Source organism: Hypanus sabinus, chromosome 17, assembly GCF_030144855.1.
Source record: "Hypanus sabinus isolate sHypSab1 chromosome 17, sHypSab1.hap1, whole genome shotgun sequence".
Classification (NCBI taxonomy): Eukaryota; Metazoa; Chordata; class Chondrichthyes; order Myliobatiformes; family Dasyatidae; genus Hypanus; species Hypanus sabinus.
Window position 1 is genome coordinate 55,517,435 of NC_082722.1, and position 21,127 is coordinate 55,538,561.

Here is a 21,127-nt window from a genome sequence, read left to right on the forward strand (position 1 = left end):
CCAATGTATTAAAAAAAATTAACAATTTTTCCAAAACTACAAATTCACAAACTGCCTGTGGATAGTCATGGGACGATCAAGATGAGTTGATTGAACCTGGCATGCCACTGTGGGTGGAATGAAATCAGAGCTAGACCTCGCATCCATACCAAGTGAAGTGATGGAACAACAACCAATAACGGCTTAGGAATGGATCACTTACAAAAACTTCAGTTTTGACAATTCCATATCTTTGCTTAATCATATCAGTTAGTTAGAGATGGACAGATGCACTTTCAAGCTTTGGAATTAAAATAAATAATGAACTCAATAACACATCCTCTATCAACAATTTTTGAAAGCAGTTAATTGACCAAAGCCTATTTAACTCTAATATTAAAATATTACACCATTTCAATAAACATTAAATATTCTAAACTACATAAAACAAATCCTTGGAGGATTCAACAACCTATCTCTGTTTTCCGGAACATCTTTCCTTAAAGGGGGAACCCATAACATTCTGCATATGGGTGTCCTGACTACTCACAGATGGGCAAGACCAGGACAAGCCTCTTTTTTCAAAATGAGAGGGCCAACTGAAAGGGCATTTTGCCTCCTCTGAAAATCCGCTTCTGCTTAATGATAATTATCTGTTTGCACCTAATAAAAATAATGCATGACATCTGGATACTTCAAATGATGGAGGAGGCCCAGAATAAACATTGAGACAGTCATACATCAGAAGCTTCAGAATTCTCTCCTGCCAGGAAAATAAACGTCATCATCTAAACACTACTGTGTACTCTGGATCTACTTCAGACTAACTGAATAAAATCCACAAACACAATGCAATTTTTCACTCATGTCCTTTCAAACTACACACCTTTTTACTCAGTTCCTTGAGCGATTGTCATTTGGCTGAATAAATAATAAATGAGAGAAGAGGCCTGAGTCCCAGATGTGGCCGGAACAGGTCAAACAGGACAACAGTTACTGCAAAAATTTAGTGTCAAGGAAACATATGCTGCAGGAATGTGGCTGGAAGTAAAACTGTCCATCTCCACTGAAATCTTTCATCAGAGAGCACAACTCACATACACTATGTTTAAATTTTCAAGTTATATTTTTAATTTACCGCATCCATATGGTGTTCTTGTTTGAGATGTCCTCGGAAGGGTGCCTTCACACCTCAGACGGATGCTTTTCTTTAAGACCTGATTTAAGTTAATTTTCCCAACCTGCTGGCCAACTATTCCATGCATGCCTTTTCTCTGTGGGTCCGAGGCACATGTGTCTGCCTTTAAAATGATGTCCATCTCGTGCCAGCTGACACAGCAAAATCAGTGTTGAAGCCGTGGAAGAGTTTACCATCCTCTGTGTGTGCCAAACTGGAAGTAAATGGCAGCAATGGAAAATCCTTAAAGGCCAGCAGAACGTACCTTTTTATTCTGTTGGCTTACTGAACTATATGTCAAGTGAGTAAATCGAACTAACCTATTGCTTTTTTTGAAAAATGGTGTATCTCAATTGTACCACAGCACTTTTATTGTACTCTGATGCTGCTGCTCCCTTGCACAGTTTTACAACAGAACAAATAAGTGATTCCAACAGTTAACTTTCATGACTAAATAAACAGCAGACTTTTCAAAAAAAAATTAGGAGTGGGCAAAGTATGCCACAGGACTTGGCCAAATATAAATTAATTTTGAATGAGAGGCACCAGTCAATTTATTTGTTTTCTGAATGGACGTGCATTTGACAGATTACTTGGACTCTTAAAAACGAGTATAATGGAGGGCACATTCTTAGAGCATCTGCACGAGTTTGGTTTTTCAGTTTAACTACTTTGTAATAAACATCAAAGGGAATACCAGCTTCATTGTACCACTGAGCTTTGAGTATAGCATGCAAACTAGGGAAGGTGCAGTACACATGTTCCTTCTAAAGTTCCAGTAATCACACAAGAGCAAGTACTCCTATTTAGGGTACTACATGGTGTATTGGATTGGCCATCATCCCACTCACAATGTTCTTGAAATACACCTCACTCTTTTACTTTACTGCTTGCGCCACAAGCGTTGAAACTGACACTTCAAAAAGCCATCGTCTTACTGGTCCCCAGATCGTAAAGAGTTAAATTTAGGTTGATTAAATGACATTGCTTTTGCAAGTATAGGGAGGTTAGAAAGCCAGGTTAACCACATCTGACCTCTTGCACAGCTCCAGACATTAAAGTGTCAGTCTCAATCAAAGATCAGGCGTCAAAAATGATTACATTGCAGGCTGACATTACCCACACATACAACAATCTGTTGTAGCACCATACATTATACCAAAGCCACACAGAAAACCTACCCAGAACACAACCCCACAGGAGTGTGGGGGTTATTTTTCTCTCTTTTTCATCTACATCAGACTTTTGACACAGGCATCACATAAACTTCCATCTCACAGTGAAAAAAAATCCAAGAGCCAATTAGGTAATTATTAATTCATGCCATTTTCCGTAAGTCCCATGTTTTCAGCATCGTGTGCCTATAATACAATACCGTAAACTAATAAACTTTTGTGGCTATAAATTTGCCTGCCTTTCTCTCACTTATTAATAATAAAAATTCACTGCTGTGCAACACTTTAACCTTTTAATCACTGACTGCTGTTATCACTGTGGAGATGCCGGATATAATTCATTTTGTTTATTGGCCTCGGCACCAATTTTCAACTAAAAATAGTTCAGGTTGCTGTCAGTAATGGCAAAAAGAACTGAGCTCTTCAAAAGGAAGGCAACTTGTGTGATGACAGGTTACCACAAAACTGAAATTTGGTTGGGCAGGACTTGTGTGGGCTCTCACCTTGTACCCCCACAGCATCAGTGTAGGCCAAGTAATGGGTATGATTTTTGGCAGCTCCACGCCAGATCTCATTTTTGGTTTGAAGGTCGGGGGGAAAGAGACCACAGCTGTATATTGTCCATCTTGTTCAAGCAGACTCTGCTGAGAGGTATGTAAGGTTACCTGGATATAACCTGTTTCATTAAACAGTGCACTCATCTGTACCACTTAAATGTGCTGCTGGATACTCTTGTGGATAAAGTGCTTATGTGGAGAGTATTATAAATGAAGCTTGTTATGCTATCAGATGTTACTTGATGCAGTTACTTGAATGACTGCAGTTATGCAGATATTACATTCCTGTCGAATAGTTTAGGATATGAGAAAATTGAAATTTGAAAGATATTTGCACACTGTAAGTATAAATTTCATACTGCTATCCTTATGGTTTAGAAGGTAATAACATGGATAAAGGCATCCAGGGATAGCCTGACCTATTTGCTTCGGATGAAACAGATGCTACAGAGCACAGAATAAGGGCACGTGAAGCCAAATGAGTTTTGTTTAAAGGTGAGACAAGAACACACAGGTAATAGAAAATAATGTAAGTCATTCTCAGATATTTATTCATCACAACTGCTGCAGGAAAACTCAGGGAAAGAAATCGAAAACCTCACAGCTCTTAGAGTTCTTCGTATGAAACAGAACACTAAAATTGTAAACCCATGAGATTCTGCAGTTGTTGGAAATCCAGAGCAACACACAGTAAAAAATTCTGGACGTACTCAGCAGGCCAGACAGCATCTATGGAAAGGAATAAACAGTTGATTTTTCCATCTGAGACTCATCTTAAGGACTGGAAATGGTCTTTTGCGGTGAGTGGCACAATCCAATTTGCAAGAATAAAATAAAAGCAGACTGGTTCAAATGGCAAACACATCTCTTTCGCATTTATCTCAACTCCCAATTAATTGCTACCAAATAGAAACAAATGCTTTAATTGAGTTATTTTTTTTAACCAAGTAGTGCTGAAGGCATATTTGATAGGAATACTTTTGCCAAATGAAGCGCAGGCCTAAAAATATCAAGGCCTTCCCGTGCTCCATCTATGATTTACAGGAATTACACAACTCAAGTTGTGTATTGTTTCTCCCATTCCTACTATTACGGACTTTGTTATTTACTCACATGATAGACATGAATTGGATCAGATTGTGGATTCTTTTATGACCCTGAAAATCAATGTTAATGGCATATCCATCAACAGGCAGTATTTAAACTTTGGAGTAAGTTGGAAATGGGCATATTTTCCTTCCCAACTGGAACATTTCTGCCGCCAACATATTAGAGATAGTCAGAGTCCAGATATTAGAGTTACTGAGCCAAGAAGTCGCTATCTTTTTTATACCAATAAGGTTCCTTTCTCTAAAAGACTAGGTGGTAACTTATGTCCAGAGTAATTTCTAACATACATGATCTACGTGTCTATAGTGTCCCCATTGCTTTCCAGCATAAGCATTTTGGTTGATTTAATTTTACTCTGTATAAAGCTATGTTTTTAAAATTACATCAACAATGATGCATTTTTTATGTAATCTTTTAAGACAGAATTTCATCAATCATTTGTTACCTATTGGATTACTGGTATTTTGGTTGCACATCAAATAAATCAATTTCAATATATGGCAAAAAATGAATATTAATCGGTCAGCATATCTTTATGAGTGACATTATTTTGTGAAATACAAAGATGAAATTCCTGCCATCAAACACGATTCAGAATACCAGATTTGACCAATAAAAGAGATATCTGTATAATAAAAGCTTGCTTTGACTTCATATTTTTCCAGGGCATTTTCAACCTGACTGTAAAGAATGGGAAAGTGCTAGGAATTCAGACTGTGTTGTACAAAGCCAGAGGTTCACAGAAAACTAATCAGGAATATCCTTATTAAGACATAATGCTTTCTTGGATTAAATTGTCTGAAGTGTTTAAAGTTTATTATTTATCCAGAATGGAAATATTCTTCTCTACCACGCTCCAAGCATTCTACATCATTTATAAAGACGGCGAACCTCTTATTGATGTACGGCACTAATGATAAAAACTCAAACAATCTAACCCTTATGACATTTTCCTTCACGATTCTCTGCCTCTCAAAAGATTTTAGGTATCATCAATTAGGTTAATTTTTGCTGCGGAAATCATCTTCCATCTTTATTTATGGCTCTGTGGAAAAAATTACCCTTGAGTGATTTAATTGAATGTGAAGGCTATGGTATATTAGACAGCTTTAATACTCGTTACTTCTGATTTTGCAGTCTAGGTAGGTCATTAAACAGGCACCAGTGAATAGGATTCAAAAATCATACCTACATTGCATGTTCCTTCAAACGCCTCAGCTGTACAGTTAACTTGGCGATTTACATTTTTTTTTAAAAATTGACAGTAGGGATGCTTTCAAGAGGTGAGTTTGTGGCTTGGTAGCTGCAATCCAGGGCGTCTTGACCCTCAACAAAGGGACCCAATTTCAGATTCCATTTGCAGCTGATTTTCACACGAAAGGTTGCATACTATTGCTGGCCTTGGCTGTGCTATCACAGAGTGGAAGGGAAAATCTGACTGGTGAAATAAGACTGCACAGGACAAGGGGCCTAATCGATGGTGATTCACGCCATATATGGAAAAATCCACAGATTTGATGTTTTACTCATCCTAAGGTACAGAGCAGAAGAGAGAAGGCAGAAGGAATATGGAGTCTAAAAATGCCACTATAAACAGCTCTCAGTTTATATTAATTTGCTCTTACATTTCTGCACTGCACTGCATGCTCATGTTGCAAGCAGCAGTCCAGCTTAACATACCATTTGCTGGCATATAAGCAGAGATTTAATGATACTCTTCGCTATTAAGATACTGGCTTGGCTTGTTCATTCTCTGTGCCATCAGCAGCTGAGAGCAAAGTTAAAAATTCAATTTAGACAGGAGATCCTCTGAAAATAAATTATTGATAATGTATAGATCTGATAATTAAGGAGTGTAGAACAAAACCTAGTTAAAACCATAATAAGGAAGCTGGATACTTGAAATTCAATTATAAGTATTTAAATAAATAATGCAATATATATTTTTTAATGCGAAACAGTGACTTTTTAATTCCTATATAGTATACTAGAGTGGCTCACAGAAAAAAAAAGATAAAATGGCAAAATATTCTCAAGCAGATTTATTAGAAATTAAGTCTTGCAATGTCTTCCTTTTTTATGCTAGCCTGACAATTAAACCTGGGTCCTTCATTCCTTTCTTCTTTATAGAGATTTAAAAAAATAAAGCTCTGGACAGATTAACACAAAGAAAAAACTTTTCTCCCCGTCATTTTTTTGTCCACCTTACATTCTCTCTGTCCTTTCAGCTGTTTGTCCAGCCAGCTCATTGTATCACAGATGTATTCTGCACATCAAGCACTCAGAGAAGGAAAAATACTGCTGTTCAAGTAAAGATGCGCATGACCTATTTTTTCAATTTCAGTAATTAGGGAGGCATGGGGCCTGAAGGAATTATTCATGAATGCAGGAGCCCTGCTGTATACATTTATGTTAAACATGTCAAAGCCTATCGAAATCATGCCTGCCAGCACTATACACCATAAACACACTTCCATGACAACTTTCCTTTGCTTGCAGTCCATTAATACCATCTTTAATAGCTATTGCTCCCTTCCTCTCTCTCCAACTCAAATCAGAAACGGTCCATTTCACTAATCGCACAACGTTAGGTGAGCAACTCCAACCTTTAGGCCATGGTTTCATAAATATTTTATTTTTAGTACAGGAACTGGTGGAGAAGAATAGGGCACAGCAATGATTAGACACTTTCACAGAGAGTTTGCTCTAAGAAACCTCTTGTATTAGCCAAGTAATCAATGGGTTTGCTGGTGCTACTTCCTAGCCTTACTATTACCTTTCATTTTTCATGTTGTCCATTCATATATTCAGCCTTTGGTAGCACTTCTGTTGAAATATCAAATGCGATGATAACTACCCAACAATATTTTGAAATATTAACCTGAAAAGCCTGCATTATTTTGCCTACACTAGCACTTCTTCGTTTGTTAGCCAAGGAAATGCATCAGCAAACCACCTTCAAAAGTGTTGCTTGCTGTGTCTAATTATTTCACCTCCCACATCATCATGCTCCAATCCGGTATTCATTGTCCCTAGCCATCCTTGCCATCCTTCATGATTATTTGCACACTGTTGGGGGATTTTACTCTATTTTCTGACCAGTAAAGCTCACATCTTCATTTACACACATTCGAACACAACTGTCATCTTGTTATTGATGGTCGCCCTTTTTCTGCACAGAATGAGACGTTGGTGAGGCTGAATTTACAGTTTGGGTCACCTATCTACAGCAAAGATATCAACAAGCTTGAAAGAGTGCAAGGAAAATTTACAAGGATGTTGCCAGGACTTAGGACCTGAGTTATAAGGGAAAGGTTGAATAGATCAGGACTTTATTCCCTGGAGCAGAGGAGAATGCGAGGAGATTTTGTAGAGATACAAAATTATGAGGGGTATAGACAGGGTGAATGCTTGCAGGCCTTTTCCCCTTAGGTTCGATGAAATGAGAACAAGAGGTCAAAAGATTAGGATGAAAGGTGAAATATTTAAGGTGAATTTAAGAGAGAACTCTTCACTCGGAGGGTATTGCAAAAGTGTGGAATAAACTGCCAGCAAAAGTGGTAGAAACGGGTTCAGTTGTAACATTCAAGGTAAGCTTGAATAGGTATATTGTCTGAGAGGGTATGGAGGGATATGTCCAGGTGTAGGTGGATGATTTTTGAAGACCAGGTCAGTATGCAATATGTTGGCTAAAGGGACTGTTTCTGTGCTGTAGTGTTCCACGACTCTAAGTATGAAAAATTTATAGTATGAAATGATGGTCTGATATGATTTACTCAATACACCTAACTGGCATGGTCTGTGTCCCTTCCATTACTAGTAGGTGAAATATTTATCACACTTAATTTCTTCTTTTAAAAAAAAGGCCCTATTTTCATCTTTTAATTATTGTCCATTATGTAGAAGTTGACAACATCTGGTTTTTGATTTATTTCTCTGCAAAGAAAATTGTGTGGAACTTTATTCATTCTTCATGAAAAAGAAACAAGGCTACCAGTGAGATATGATAATTTTGCCAGTGAGAAAAGTTCAATATTTACCTCAATGCATATCAAAAGCTCAAAATACATCATGACATTATATATAAAATTTTTACTGCTTAATTTTAATGATGTAGGCAGGTTCCCTCTAAAGGATCAAGTCAGTCAGCTAACTTCCAAAAATATTCTGTTCAAGTTTACCAGTACTAACATCAGAACCAAGTAAAATCTATTCTTTTGGCCTGAAGCCAGAGTAGCTACTTTATAAATGCAGCAGCAGATGAGTTGTTTGGTGTTTTATAGACCAGTGCTTTGCCATGTAAAAATAAAGCTGTAAACCTGTGTTAGCTCTCAGTGCTTAATTGTTAGATTCATAATTATATTAAGTTGCAAAGCAAAACGCTTAAACAAGACTCACAATTTGTTGCTGAATTACATATGTTAAGATTTTATGTAATGCTACTGGTACTGAAAGTTAGATTGCAGTTCGCTGAAAACTAGTCCTGATCTCCAATGCTGAGTAAATCTTAAATCCCTGCATGAAGACAGGAGCAGCTTATGACTGTGTCCCCAATATTTCTGCTCTGTCAAAAGTCACGTTCCAACAGAGGAAGAATTTAAGAGAGTTTGTTTGATTGCAATTTGAAAAGTTATGTGAGGAAACCTTGGGCTCCTCCTTATCCTAAAGGGATTTGCTCTTAAAGATGGAAGCCTTGACTTCACCATACAGAAGTGATCTTAGGTCAGAACCTATGGCAACCTGTTGAGGACAGGGAAGCAATACTAATAGTCAAAAATAATTAAATGAAATTATAATTGATCCAGAAAAAGTATTATGTGTCACTTGTTTGGGTTGTGAAAATCAGAGATTGTTGCATCCTTCACCTTCTCACATGTACTGCCACAGAATTTGCAACTTGTACAGTGGACCATTTCATACCATGCCACCTCATACGGATTCGGGACTTGGTAGCCATATTTAAATATCCTTATCAGCGGCATACAGGCTACATTTCAAGTTCTGACTTCCACATTTACATGCACAGTAAATCTCTTCAACCAATCAAATTGTAAACTGGCACTATTTATGCACTCTTCACTATCAACTAACAAAGGAATTTCTCAGATGACAATTTATGGTATACAAAATGGCTTTATACCAAGAAGCTGCTATTTATATGGTATTGGCAAAAATATATATTATTCATGAGAGCTGAGTTGAATTCATGTGAAGGTATGGAACATGGGTAAATTTTGCACTCAAGATGTTAAAAATTGTAAGCATGTAACAAATCAAATACAACAATATTTGTGAAATTGGACTGAAGGGAGATGCCAAAGTGTAACACTTTTGTGGCACATTTTATGCAAAATAAAGAATGCAGATGAAAAGACCATCACAATAGTATTGTTTAGTTTATAATTTAACTAATTTTTAAATGCCTTAAAACTTCATAAATAGTTTCATTAAAGTAATGCCTCATTTTAATAAGGTTTTATTCATTTTTATGGTTTGATAAAGCAATTTTCATCTAAAAGAATTACTATGCAATAACAAAGCATTTTGTATGAAAAACTAGTTATTATGGAAATTGTGTTATCAAAGAGTAATTTTTTGTATAACAAAATGAAGCCAGACACAAGTGGAAATTTAATAGAAGCGTGGCGTTGAAGTAAGCAGCCATATTACCGAGAATGCCAAGCTAATACTTTAGACCAATTTCAGATAAATTATTTTTTAAATTGATTGGAAATATTAACAAAAGCTGCCTTTATGCAAAATCCCAATCTCCTTCAATAAAGTTCTTTTGATTTGTAGCCATTCATTTTGAACATTGATTTCATTTTACTAAGGCTACTTTAAATCATATTGACTATATAGTTAAGACACTTTTTATTTAAAAAGCCTCTCAACTTTCCCTATATACATTTGAAACAATGAGCATTTAAATGTTTCATAAACTGAGAACCATTTTAAAGAAGGTGTTACTTTAGGTAATTTTCTGACACCGTGCCCATGATTATTATGCTACAACTGAACCGATCTCTATGTTGTCATGCCAGCTTCCTGAACAGAATGATGCATCAAGGAGCAAACACATATATAATAAAGATCCGCCTGCCCTTATCACTGGCAGCATTATGGTTTAATTGTATTCCTGCATACAATGTACATGGAGAAAAATAAGGAAAGTTCTGCAGTGACTGGAATATCTTTGTTTCCAAAACTTCATTAAGAATAATTGTTTCAAGTTAAAGTATAATTCTAACAGCACTTGCAGATGGCCAGTCTGTGACCTTCCATGCCTAATCTCATCAGCGAAGTCTTTAAGTCATAACTCATTCAGCATAATACTAAGAACCACATAACCGCTTCAGGGTAAAATGCTACATTGTCATCTGGCTATCTAACAAGTGACCCCCCCCATACATTATGAATATCCTGACAAAATGATAAGACTGAATGCACTGGGCTGTATACAACTGAAAAACTTTCAGATCCAGACTATTTCAGCTTCTCAAGTGTAGACCTGTGTTATTTCAATCATGTATACATGCACTTCAGCCTGTGTTTGTTTCGAATTAACAGGCATACTTATAGACTCACAATAAATCAAGTCTGAAATGCTGGATCGAGTTGTGTTTGTTCATATCAAATGCACATCATTTTGGTGGACTGATGATCTTACCTTTGATTTTGAACCTCCTACATCCTTGCATGGTCCTCTTACTTATAAGAAAACAAAACAGGCAACAAAAATTGCCTGTCACCTAAGCAGCATGCATTGCTCTACCTGCTTCTTTGCTGGGTTCCTTCTCACTGCCACTGTCTTTGTCTTTGGTAGAATCTTCTGCTTCTTGCGTGGACTCATTAAGCCCTTCCACATCTTCACTGTTTTCTTCTGGAGGGAAGAGGAAAAATGTTAATGAAGAGTGAGCTTCTGAAGAAAGCAAAAGCAGTGCAAAACACAGAATGGGTTATCTCACTTGGGCCACTAAGGGCTCCAAGCTGAACATGCGAATTCAGAACGTTGCTGGGAAGACTGTAAGGAGAGCCTAACTGGCTTCCATCCAAAATAATCAATTTACTATGATTTTCATTTATATTTTATGCTGAAACACTGGAAGAGAAAACATTTAAGGCCCCTTTAAAAAGGAACAATGTGTTCAGAAGAAGGAGATGACATAAAATATGCCCAACTCATCCGAGTACTACAAGATTTTCAGTTCATCAGGATACAATTGTTTACCAGTGGGCCCATTTCCATCTTTGACCTATAGGTGTCACTCTAAGCAAGCAGACGCTTAAAGTCAACCTGTTCCCCGAGACAACCCCCACCACCCCCACTACCCCCACTAACCTGTGCACATGGTAATAATATTCTTCACCATGGTGTCTGGATACCAGGCATGATACAATAAAAACAAACTGATTTAAAAAGAGAATCTTATAATGCTTTCTGCATGCACCATTTTGGACCACATCAATTAATCATATTAAAATCTGAGTCCCTGTGGTGACTTGGATATGCAGCTCCGATGGAATCCATCACGAGAAGGTATTTTACCACCTCTTACCCTGCTGTGCTGCATTGTTTTTTAATAAGACTTTTCTTACCAATGTAATCTACTTTGTGGTGGTTCTAAAAAATATATCTTTTTTTAAACCCTGGACTTTTAAAAAAGAACAATGATCAAAGGATGCAAAAAAATACATCAGGTTTGTAGAGAAAGCTGAGGTACCTAACATACCAATACCATCAAAAGCTAATACTGTATGAGGTAACTCAGGAAGGGCAAAGGTCGGTTGGCATCCGCATTTCATCTTTCGCTCATGCCTGTAAAATATCTGTGCTTCAGCCACAAGCGGGATATTATTCCTGGAGGCCCAAGTTGCCGTCAGTCATTTCAATTTCATTACACTGTGACAAGAATAACTAAGATCTTTTTGCGAAAAGGAACAAACAATTAACTATTTATGAAAATGGTGTTTCTCCACTTGTGGATTTTAACTAGCAGTTAATTGTAGTTTCAAAGTAAGGGTAATCACCTAATTTTTTGAGAAAAATATATGAAAAGAAATTGCTTTGTGGTTATGGAAGTGACAATCCTTGTGCCTTTTTATTGTAATAAAATGAGAAACGACGTGCACCGCTGGCAGGAGTGCGCTCAGAGACAATGAGTGCTGGCTTCCATGCTGGGATTCTTTCATGCATAGTCCAGGGTCTTTTTTTGATCTTGTGCACCTCTCCACCTCTACATATCTCACTACTGCTGTACCACAGCTACACTTTCTTGTGTAAAAAAAAACTGAGCATTCTGGCCGAGCGTAATATACAGTCCCAGCAACTTCACTCTTTAAAAAAATACAACAACCACACAACAGTAATCTGCTGCATTAGGCCTTGTAAACAAGACCTTAAAACACCAGACATGGAGGAGGAGGTTACTTCAAACAAAATGACCACAGTCTGTTAAGGTATCAAGCAGAAAGACTGTACCCACAGCTCTGGACTCTTTTCCTTGCTGGTGCATCTTTTCAATAGTTCCCGGGACATGTTCCAGTTGAAAATAAGAATCCCAGACATGCCTCTCCTTACATCATTACTAAGTCTGACCTTAGACTGACCCCTGGAGCTGTTAGACTAATCTAAATGTGAATGAGCACTTTGTGCCAATGCTGTGAAGGGGCCGAATTCAGCAAACAGCAAAACTTTACACATCAACTTAATCACAAACAGCAGTGACTGGGGGCCCCAGAACAATGACAATCCTCCACTTCCCAAAGAATGAACAGTTTCTTCAATGCTTTAATGTAAGTCCTTATTAAGGACAATATGCAAAGTCAGGTCAGGTCAGGTCAGGTCAGGTTAGCTGATTGAGATTTTTGCTCATTAAGTTCCCCAGCTGTTCGGTGAGAAAAGAAAGTAAGTATTCTTGAGGCTCCTTGGCATAACTTTTGAAGAACTTAACAGCAGCTGCAACAACCTCATCAGAGATAATGTAACCTGTGTAAACATGATCAGATTGTTTTGTCAGAGGAGCCATACAGTGAACTGGATGGGCCAAAATTGTCCCAAGTAAAACTGTTCTGCATCTCTCTCTCTCTGTGCAGGCATTTCACAGTGCAGCTTTTGATTGCCCCTTCTATCAGTTTTATCTACATGCTATCAGGTCAGCCCAGCCTCAGACTTGGATGCAGCGACCATTACATTACACGAAGATGGGTGGTAGGGCAACTCTATAGTTTGAGAAGCATATCACAAGGAGTAGAGTATGGTGATTGGGGGGCGTGTGAGGTGAGAGATGGGGATGGTGAGCTTTATGAGGGAAGTTATCACAGGGGCTAATGAGTGAGAGCTTGTGCATTGATTCACAAATTCTATATACAAGACGTTCTCTGTAAAATAAATCGTAAGTATGAGGAAGTTTGTATGGATTCACAACTGCTCTGATGAAAAACTGACTGGGTTAAGAGATAGATCAATATACTGTACAGTACCAGTGAGTGCATTTGGATCTCCTTTTGATCCGAAAATCAGGTATAATTAAACCAAAATATGAATCAAAGTCTGAGAAGGAACATGTTTCATGGAAATGGGCAGTGCCTAAGTAACTTTAAAATGGCAGTAGTGTGGGTACAATTCATCCTTGACCATAGAGTCCAAGTTTAGTCAGCTTCAAAAAAGGAGTAGGGAAAACTGACTTGAGTTTTGTCCAGTTTCAGTACACCCTTCCTTCTGCAAAAGGGGTTGTACTTTAACGACTTGCAGAATTGTTACTGTGCTGGATACCAACACTCAAGTCCAATATATCCGTACCCGCACTTTGCAGATCAATCCTGCTATTCTGCTATTTCTCAAGTTTTATAACCTTCAAATAATCAAATTCCTGTTGAAAAACACAAATGAAGCTGCATATAAAACCATATAACAATTACAGCATGGAAACAGGCCAGTTCGGCCCTTCTAGTCCGTGCCAAACTCTTACTCTCACTTAGTCCCACCGACCTGCACTCAGCCCATAACCCTCCATTCCTTTCCTGTCCATATACCTATTCAATTTTACTTTAAATGACAATATCGAACCTATCTCTACCACTTCTACTGGAAGCTCGTTCCACACAGCTACCACTCTCTGAGTAAAGAAGTTCCGCCTCGTGTTACCCCTAAACTTTTGCCCCCTAACTCTCAACTCATGTCCTCTTGTTCAAATCTCCCCTACTCTCAATGGAAAAAGCCTGCACCACATGCACCACAATGTCTGTATAAACGACAAGTTTCTCTGCACCACCTCTAGATTTTTGTCAATTATTTTAAATATATCCTTGACCCCTCCATTAATGGAAATAGATTCTAAGTACCTATGAACATAATCACTTTTAGCACATCTCTATCTTTTTACTCCAGGGTAGAGATACCGCAAGCTCCTGTCTATGATTATGATTGAAATCCCTTGCTCTGGAACAAGAGATGCACTCCAGTGTAATTCACTTGCCGTGGTCATTCTGTGGAGTTGTGACTACACATTATTCGGTGGCTTGATTCAGAGATCAAGCTCCCCATTTCCTTGAAGTCCTTAACTTTCAGCTGAATCCTAGGAGGTAGGTGTTAAGCAATTGTGCAGAGAAGGAGGGAAGTTAGCGTTACAGTCACAGCAGTATGTTGCCGCTCAGGTTTTACTGACCTGGTCCGCATTGGGAAATGCCCGACAGCAGATCAGCTGCCAACCAGTTCGGTTACTTGTGTTCTCTGCTGGAGCCCAGGGTAACAGGGAAATACTAATCACTTTGAAAAGTCGAACTGGAAACCGAATGGCAACTCCCCACACCTCAGTACATCAACGGCAGTATATAAAAAAATAATGGAAGGCCTAAAGACTTGCATTGAAAAGCTGCAGTTTAAATGTAAATATTTAATCCTGCACAACATTCATACACAGAACAGCGAATAAATGTGCTGATTGAGGGTCCCGAATTCGGTATGAATCATGGACTTCACTATACTGCCACTTCTGCACTGATGTGGACTCAAATCCACTTTGTGCTGATGCCAAGCTCATAGTTCAATTGCACCCTCAGCTTAATCGTACAGGAGGGATCGCATTAAAGCAAAAGAATAGATGGTAATATTTCAAACAGTTCAAAAGTCAACTTGATGTTGGAGTGGGTGAAACAACAACTTTTCATCTCTGCCTCTGTGTTCAAATTCAGCCCAGTCCAGATGAATGGGATGGAAGTGCCCAAAAGGTGCATGGATGACAATGTTTTATTAATACTTCAGTATATTTTGTGTTGACCTTCAAGAAACACATTCTCAAGTGCAAATCTCAATGCCTAATATCTTTACAAAGTCAACAAAGTGAACTGCTGAATGCATTAGTGCAATAGGATACAAAATGCACATATAATGATGTTTTAGGATGGAGAATACTAAAGCAAAAAATAACAAATGTACCCAAAACACTGTTACCCCATGAGTGGCAATATGCACTCTCCCCTTCCTCTATTTCCCACTTTGACCTTGTACTTCTTCTCACAATCCTACTAGGGTCCCCTCCCCCTTCCTTTTTCCCTTTCCCCTATTGTCCACACTCCTCTTCTATCAGACTCTTTCTTCTCCAATCCTTGACCTTTCCCACCCACCTGGCTTCACGAATCAGCTTCCAGCTAAGCTCACCCCCCCCCCATTTAATTCAGGCATCTCCCCCCTCCCCTCTCAGTCCTGAAGAGGGGTCTCGGCCCAAAACGTCAACTGTTTGCTCCTTTCCAGAGATGCTGCCTGGCCTGTTGAGTTCCTCCAGCACTTTTCATGTGTGCACTGGTTTGGATATCCAGCATCGGTGGATTTTCTTGTGCTTGTGATAAAATTCACACTTCCTAATCAAACCAAGGGAGGCACTTAGCCCATCGAGTTAGCCCCATTTGTCTAATTGTCGCCCTTTGGGATGTGGAAGGAAAACACAGCACCTGGAGGGGATTCCTATGTGGTCTCAAAGAAAGTTTGCAAATTCCCTACAAGGATCCAAGGTCAGGTTCAAAACTGAGTCTCTGAATCAGTGAGTTGTGGCCGCATGGAGCTTTGTAACCACAATGTGATGTCAACTACTAATGTTTTTGCTGCGCAGTAGGTTATGTGAGGATCCAATAAGTAAATCGATTGTGTTCCCATTACAACGATTAAAAGGATGTGAAAATAGGACTGGATTCTTTGTTCCACTCCCCTATCCAGACACCTCATCATGTTTTTGACCATAAAGACCTCGAATACATCACCCTAGCTCAACCCAATGGCATCTTACTGTGTCATTCTAAGAACATGCCCTGTTCATTTCTAATCTCTGAAAGACTCATGTTTGGGTGCAATCTTATGGGTGCTAAAGACCCACTGGTGTCAGTGAATTGCTTAGTAAAAGAGGGAATCACAGCTCTGTCAGGAAGGTTGGTGTGACCATCATTCCTGGTCATCTTATTCCCCTTTCTCAGCTGTGGGAGAAACTGTAGCTCACCCAATGTTACTTTTGCTAACTTCTCCTGTCTTTTAGAATGAATATTCTTGTGCTGCATTGGTCAAAAGCTTTATACATTCATTAGCCAGAGGAGCCTTGACATCTTTTAGTGGAACTTAAATAATTTAAACTGACGAATTTTCCATTTAAGTGTTGACTCCTTACAGATTTTGTGATGAATAAGTTGACGAGCCTCTGGTTCGAAACCAGCCACAATAACTTCCTCCCTTTTATAGAAAATATCTTGATTGACTGACTTATCATTCTGTGACACCCACATTTCCAGGAATTATATTTTGATGAATGGAATGAGAATTTTACCATCCCTGGGTCACTTAAGCATTAATTTAGTGCTTACTAAATGGACAAATGAGACCATGATTAAACACACAAAACATACTGTGGAAACAATGGCAAGTTTATTGCAAATGCTATTGTTAGTGTGAAAGTCACTCAGCAAATTGAAGCAAGATTAAGATCCTGCTTGGTTAACTGGTCTTGTGCTGGTCAATTTGATCCAAAGCACTATCGAACTTTCAAACCAGAATCTCAACTTTAAATTCTATCACTATAAATGAAACTTGCTGCTAATAAAAGTTTTATTGAACAATGCAAGGACCTACTTATAATCCGAATATGTTACTATTTTGCTGTTCAACTCCCTACATCAACCCAGAGAGTTGTGCTGATGTGGGGGAAGCTGAAGAGCAAAACATGAAATATGAGTCCCAATGCCACTGTTCACACATTGCTCTCTAAATAGATCAAATACTCTTTCCCTTGCTTTATTTCATATCCAAGATGCACTCTAGTTTTACCCTCTTTATTTCAAGTCAAAAATGGGGAAAGGACAAACAATAACATTCACTTGTTGAGGGGATAAACGTTTGGTCCCATGGCTTAGTAAGGTGGCAAACCCTGCCTGGTTAGTTTCATCACATTATTATCAGCCCACTTCCAACAATTGCGACTAAAATTTTTCAAAGCAAATGACAAGATAATATAAAAGGTAGGCATGTTTTGAGATCCGCTGCAACAAATTTTGAGCGATTGTTTATCTTGGAAAGGAGATTTAAAAAGCTGAACTCTCTCGGACAATTTCTCCTTTTTTTTTGCTATTTGTATGAGTGCATGCATTGCAATTAAAACTGGTTTGTGGTGAACTGTATCTACAGGGGATGAGCTATTAACAAAGGGATCTGAGTTTCAGGTTGGTGATTTTTATTCCAAATGAAAAATCAATATGTTTTCTGGGTTATACATATTCAGAATGGGCTGTTATCTCCATCATAATGGAAAATAGGTGTCCTGTTACCTCTTCTCTTGCCCTATTTGTACCAGTGCATTTTCCAATCCACTGGCAAATATTTCAACCTGATTTGATTGCAGCTCATGACAGTGTTAAATGTCCTCAGCCCTAAGTACACTTCAAGTAGTTGAGTGATGCCAGCCTTTGGGTAGTGTTTCGTGCTCATTGTGCAGAAAATAGCCTGCAGGAAGAGAGAGGAAATATCTGCCTCACAGTCCTGGAGAAAATGCTATCAACTTTGTTGCATTTTTGTGACGCAAGTGTACACTCTGACCATTTTAGCCAGGGTCACAGTGACGGGTTTTCCTCGAAGGCTTTCTGTTATTTGTAAACCATGAGGGTACGGGCTTACGTTGTGTAAGGATATCTATTTTCTGCGGTATGATGCAGATCCATGCAAGTGTTATCCAAAATATACACTCAATGGTCACATTAGTAAGTAACTCCTGTACTTAATAAAGTGGCCCTTAAGTATACGTTTATATTCTTCTGCCGCTGTAGCCCATCCACTTCAAGGTTCAGAGATGCTCTTCAGCACATCACTGTTGTAATGCATGGTTATTGGAGTTACTGTCAGCTTGAACCAGTCTGGCCATTCTCCTCTGAACTCTCTGATTAACAAGGCATTTTTGCCCACAAAACTGCCAATTAGTGGATTTTTTTTTTGTTTTTCTCACCATTCTCTGTAAACTCTAGAGATGGTTGTGTGTGAAAATCCCAGGAGATCAGCAGTTTCTGACATACTCAAGGCATCTCTATCTGGCACCAACAATCATTCATGGTCAAAGTCACTTAAATCACATTTTTCCCCCATTCTGATGTTTGGTCTGAACAACAACAGAACCTCCTGACCATGTCTGCATGCGTTTATGCATTGAGTTGCAGTCACATAATCGTCTGATTAGGTATTTGCATTAATGGGCAGGTGTACAGGTGTTGCTAATAAAGTGGTCACTGACTGTACATTCACAAGTTCTCTTCAGTAATAATCTATCTGGATTCTGCCCATGACATTTTACCTTTTTTAAAAAAAAAGATCTAAGAAATCCCCTCTTTTATGTCCCCCTTATTCCCACTTCCATTCAACTCTGTATATTCTACAATGGCAGACAGACAAACAATATTCTTTCTCTGGAGTTGTGAGCAAGGACCCAGGTGATTCTTAGTTCTATGCCTCTTTCTTCATGGAGGACTGCTCTGCATCTTCCCATTACATTAATCTTTCAATATTTACACTGATCTGCCAAGGTGCTTTCCATTTTTACATTGCAGCACAGTTTTGAAGTCTTCAGTGCATTTGGATGTGCCTCATTTATTCTCTGGTCCAGCTTGCATTCCACATGCATGAAAAATATTGCTAACCAATGGAAATTTGAATTCCAATTTATGGTATTTTCATTTTTAGCTTTACCAACATGTCAATCCTGACTTCAGGTTAGAGCCGTCCATACACAAGGAGAGAAAACCCACCTATGCTGGAAATATGGAAGGGGAAAAGCTGGAAATCTGGTTCATCCACCTGTTGTGCTATCCCCTCATTTTCTGATTTTGTTTGCTGTTTGCAGAAATCTGCTGAAGAATGGCTCATTTAACTCAAGACTTACAATTTCTGAATTTTAGTCAATATTCTCAGTCCTTTGTAAAAACCATTGGCAGCCTTTATTATTCACTGTGTTGTGCTGGAAGCTGATACAACATGCAATCATAGTAAATGAACAGCCTATTGCATCAATTAAATGTCATGATCTTAAAAGTAAACATGGAAGATGTGCCAATTCACAAGATACCTGCAAGCACTTGCCTCTAATTATATTTAATAAGTGTTTGACAAATTCCATAAAATGTACTCTAACCCTTGTTTTTGTTCATTGTGACTTCCTAGTATGTCTGATTAAGTCACTTGAAAATTATCCAACTTAGAGAACAAGGAAACCACAGTAAATAAATAGAGTACTTGTGTATGAGGAATAGTCATATTTTGATGAAATAGGCCACAGAATTGTGGCTGAAAGGTAAAAGGTAAAAGGTCACTATAAACATTTTTGCTGTATGCTTGATGGGTTACTCTGGTCAAAAAGTAAGCAATGTTTTTCTGCCTATCTCTTGCTGCCTCTCTGAACCCTAATCCACTGATTTGCTAATCTCAGCATCAAGAGTTATCAAAGATGCAATAAATGAATCCAATGGAAAATAGATGTTTGATTATGCTCTGTAATTTTAATACAGTTTGTGTTGAAGGATGGTATGCCTGGAGAACAGTGACAATTCTGTTTGACAGCTTCAGGAGTTCCTGGTGACATATAACATGGCAGAGTTTAAATTCCTACCACTTTGTTTCAATGGCAGGTCTCACCTCAGTCACATCAATACAACTTTTATCCCTCCACAGGCCACACAGTTTGTGGCCTGAGAGAGTCTGTAATCAGTGTTGGTTTAAGTACAGATTTGCACTTGGGACTGTTCATGCTGTGAACTGATCCATTTTCTTATTGCATCATTACAAAATGAAATCTACTGTATAATAACAGTATTAATGCACGAGTCTGATTCCGATTACAGGCTGTCCCTCAAGTAACAAATAGTTAATATTGATGTCCAGAAATCAACTTTGTCCCAAAATGTAAAATACACAAATATTATTCAATATGGTCACCAAACACTCAGTGGCCACTCTATTAAGTACAGGAGGGGACCCTGCTGTGGTCTTCTGCTGCTACAGCCCATCCAATTCAAGGTTCAATATGTTGTACATTCAGAGATGCTCCTCAGCAGCCACTACTGCAAGACCACAAGGCCATAAGGCCACTATTGTAATGTACAGTTATCGTCACTTTCCTGTCAGCTTGAACCAGTCCGGCCATTCTCCTCTGACCTGTCTCATTAACAAGCCATTTTTGCCCACCGAACTGCTGCTTGCTGGATGTCTTTTTGTTTTTCACACCATTCTCTGTAAACTCCTGAGACCCGGGAGATCAGCATTTTCTGAGATACTCAAATCACCCATCTAGCACTAACAATAACTTCACAGTTCGCCATGCTGTACGTTTAGAGATGCTCTTATGCACACCACTGTCATAAGGCCACTACTGTAATGCATGGTTATTTGATTTATTATCACCTTCCTCAGATCATATTCCTTTCCCATTCTGCTAAGGTGGCCACTGAGTGGACATCTATACTTCCACCGGATTGTAATGAATGGCATCAAAGCACATACACCTGATAACAGTGATTCTTTTTCACTGATCATTATCACTGAGACAGGTCATGACATTTGTTGTTCTGTGGCAGCACTACAGTTCAAGACATAAAAATTAATGTAAGTTACAACA

General features: G+C 38.5%; 1 protein-coding gene across 2 annotated transcripts in view; it reads right to left on the reverse strand.

Annotated features, from left to right (window-relative positions):
- The window catches only part of zfhx3b (zinc finger homeobox 3b), a 446,200-nt gene that overhangs the window by 66,507 nt on the left and 358,566 nt on the right, over positions 1–21,127 (reverse strand). For both annotated transcript variants that reach the window (XM_059993123.1, XM_059993124.1), the window contains exon 5: positions 10,774–10,881. In XM_059993123.1, the coding sequence (XP_059849106.1) occupies positions 10,774–10,881 (108 nt within the window). The remainder of the gene's footprint in view (positions 1–10,773; positions 10,882–21,127) is intronic.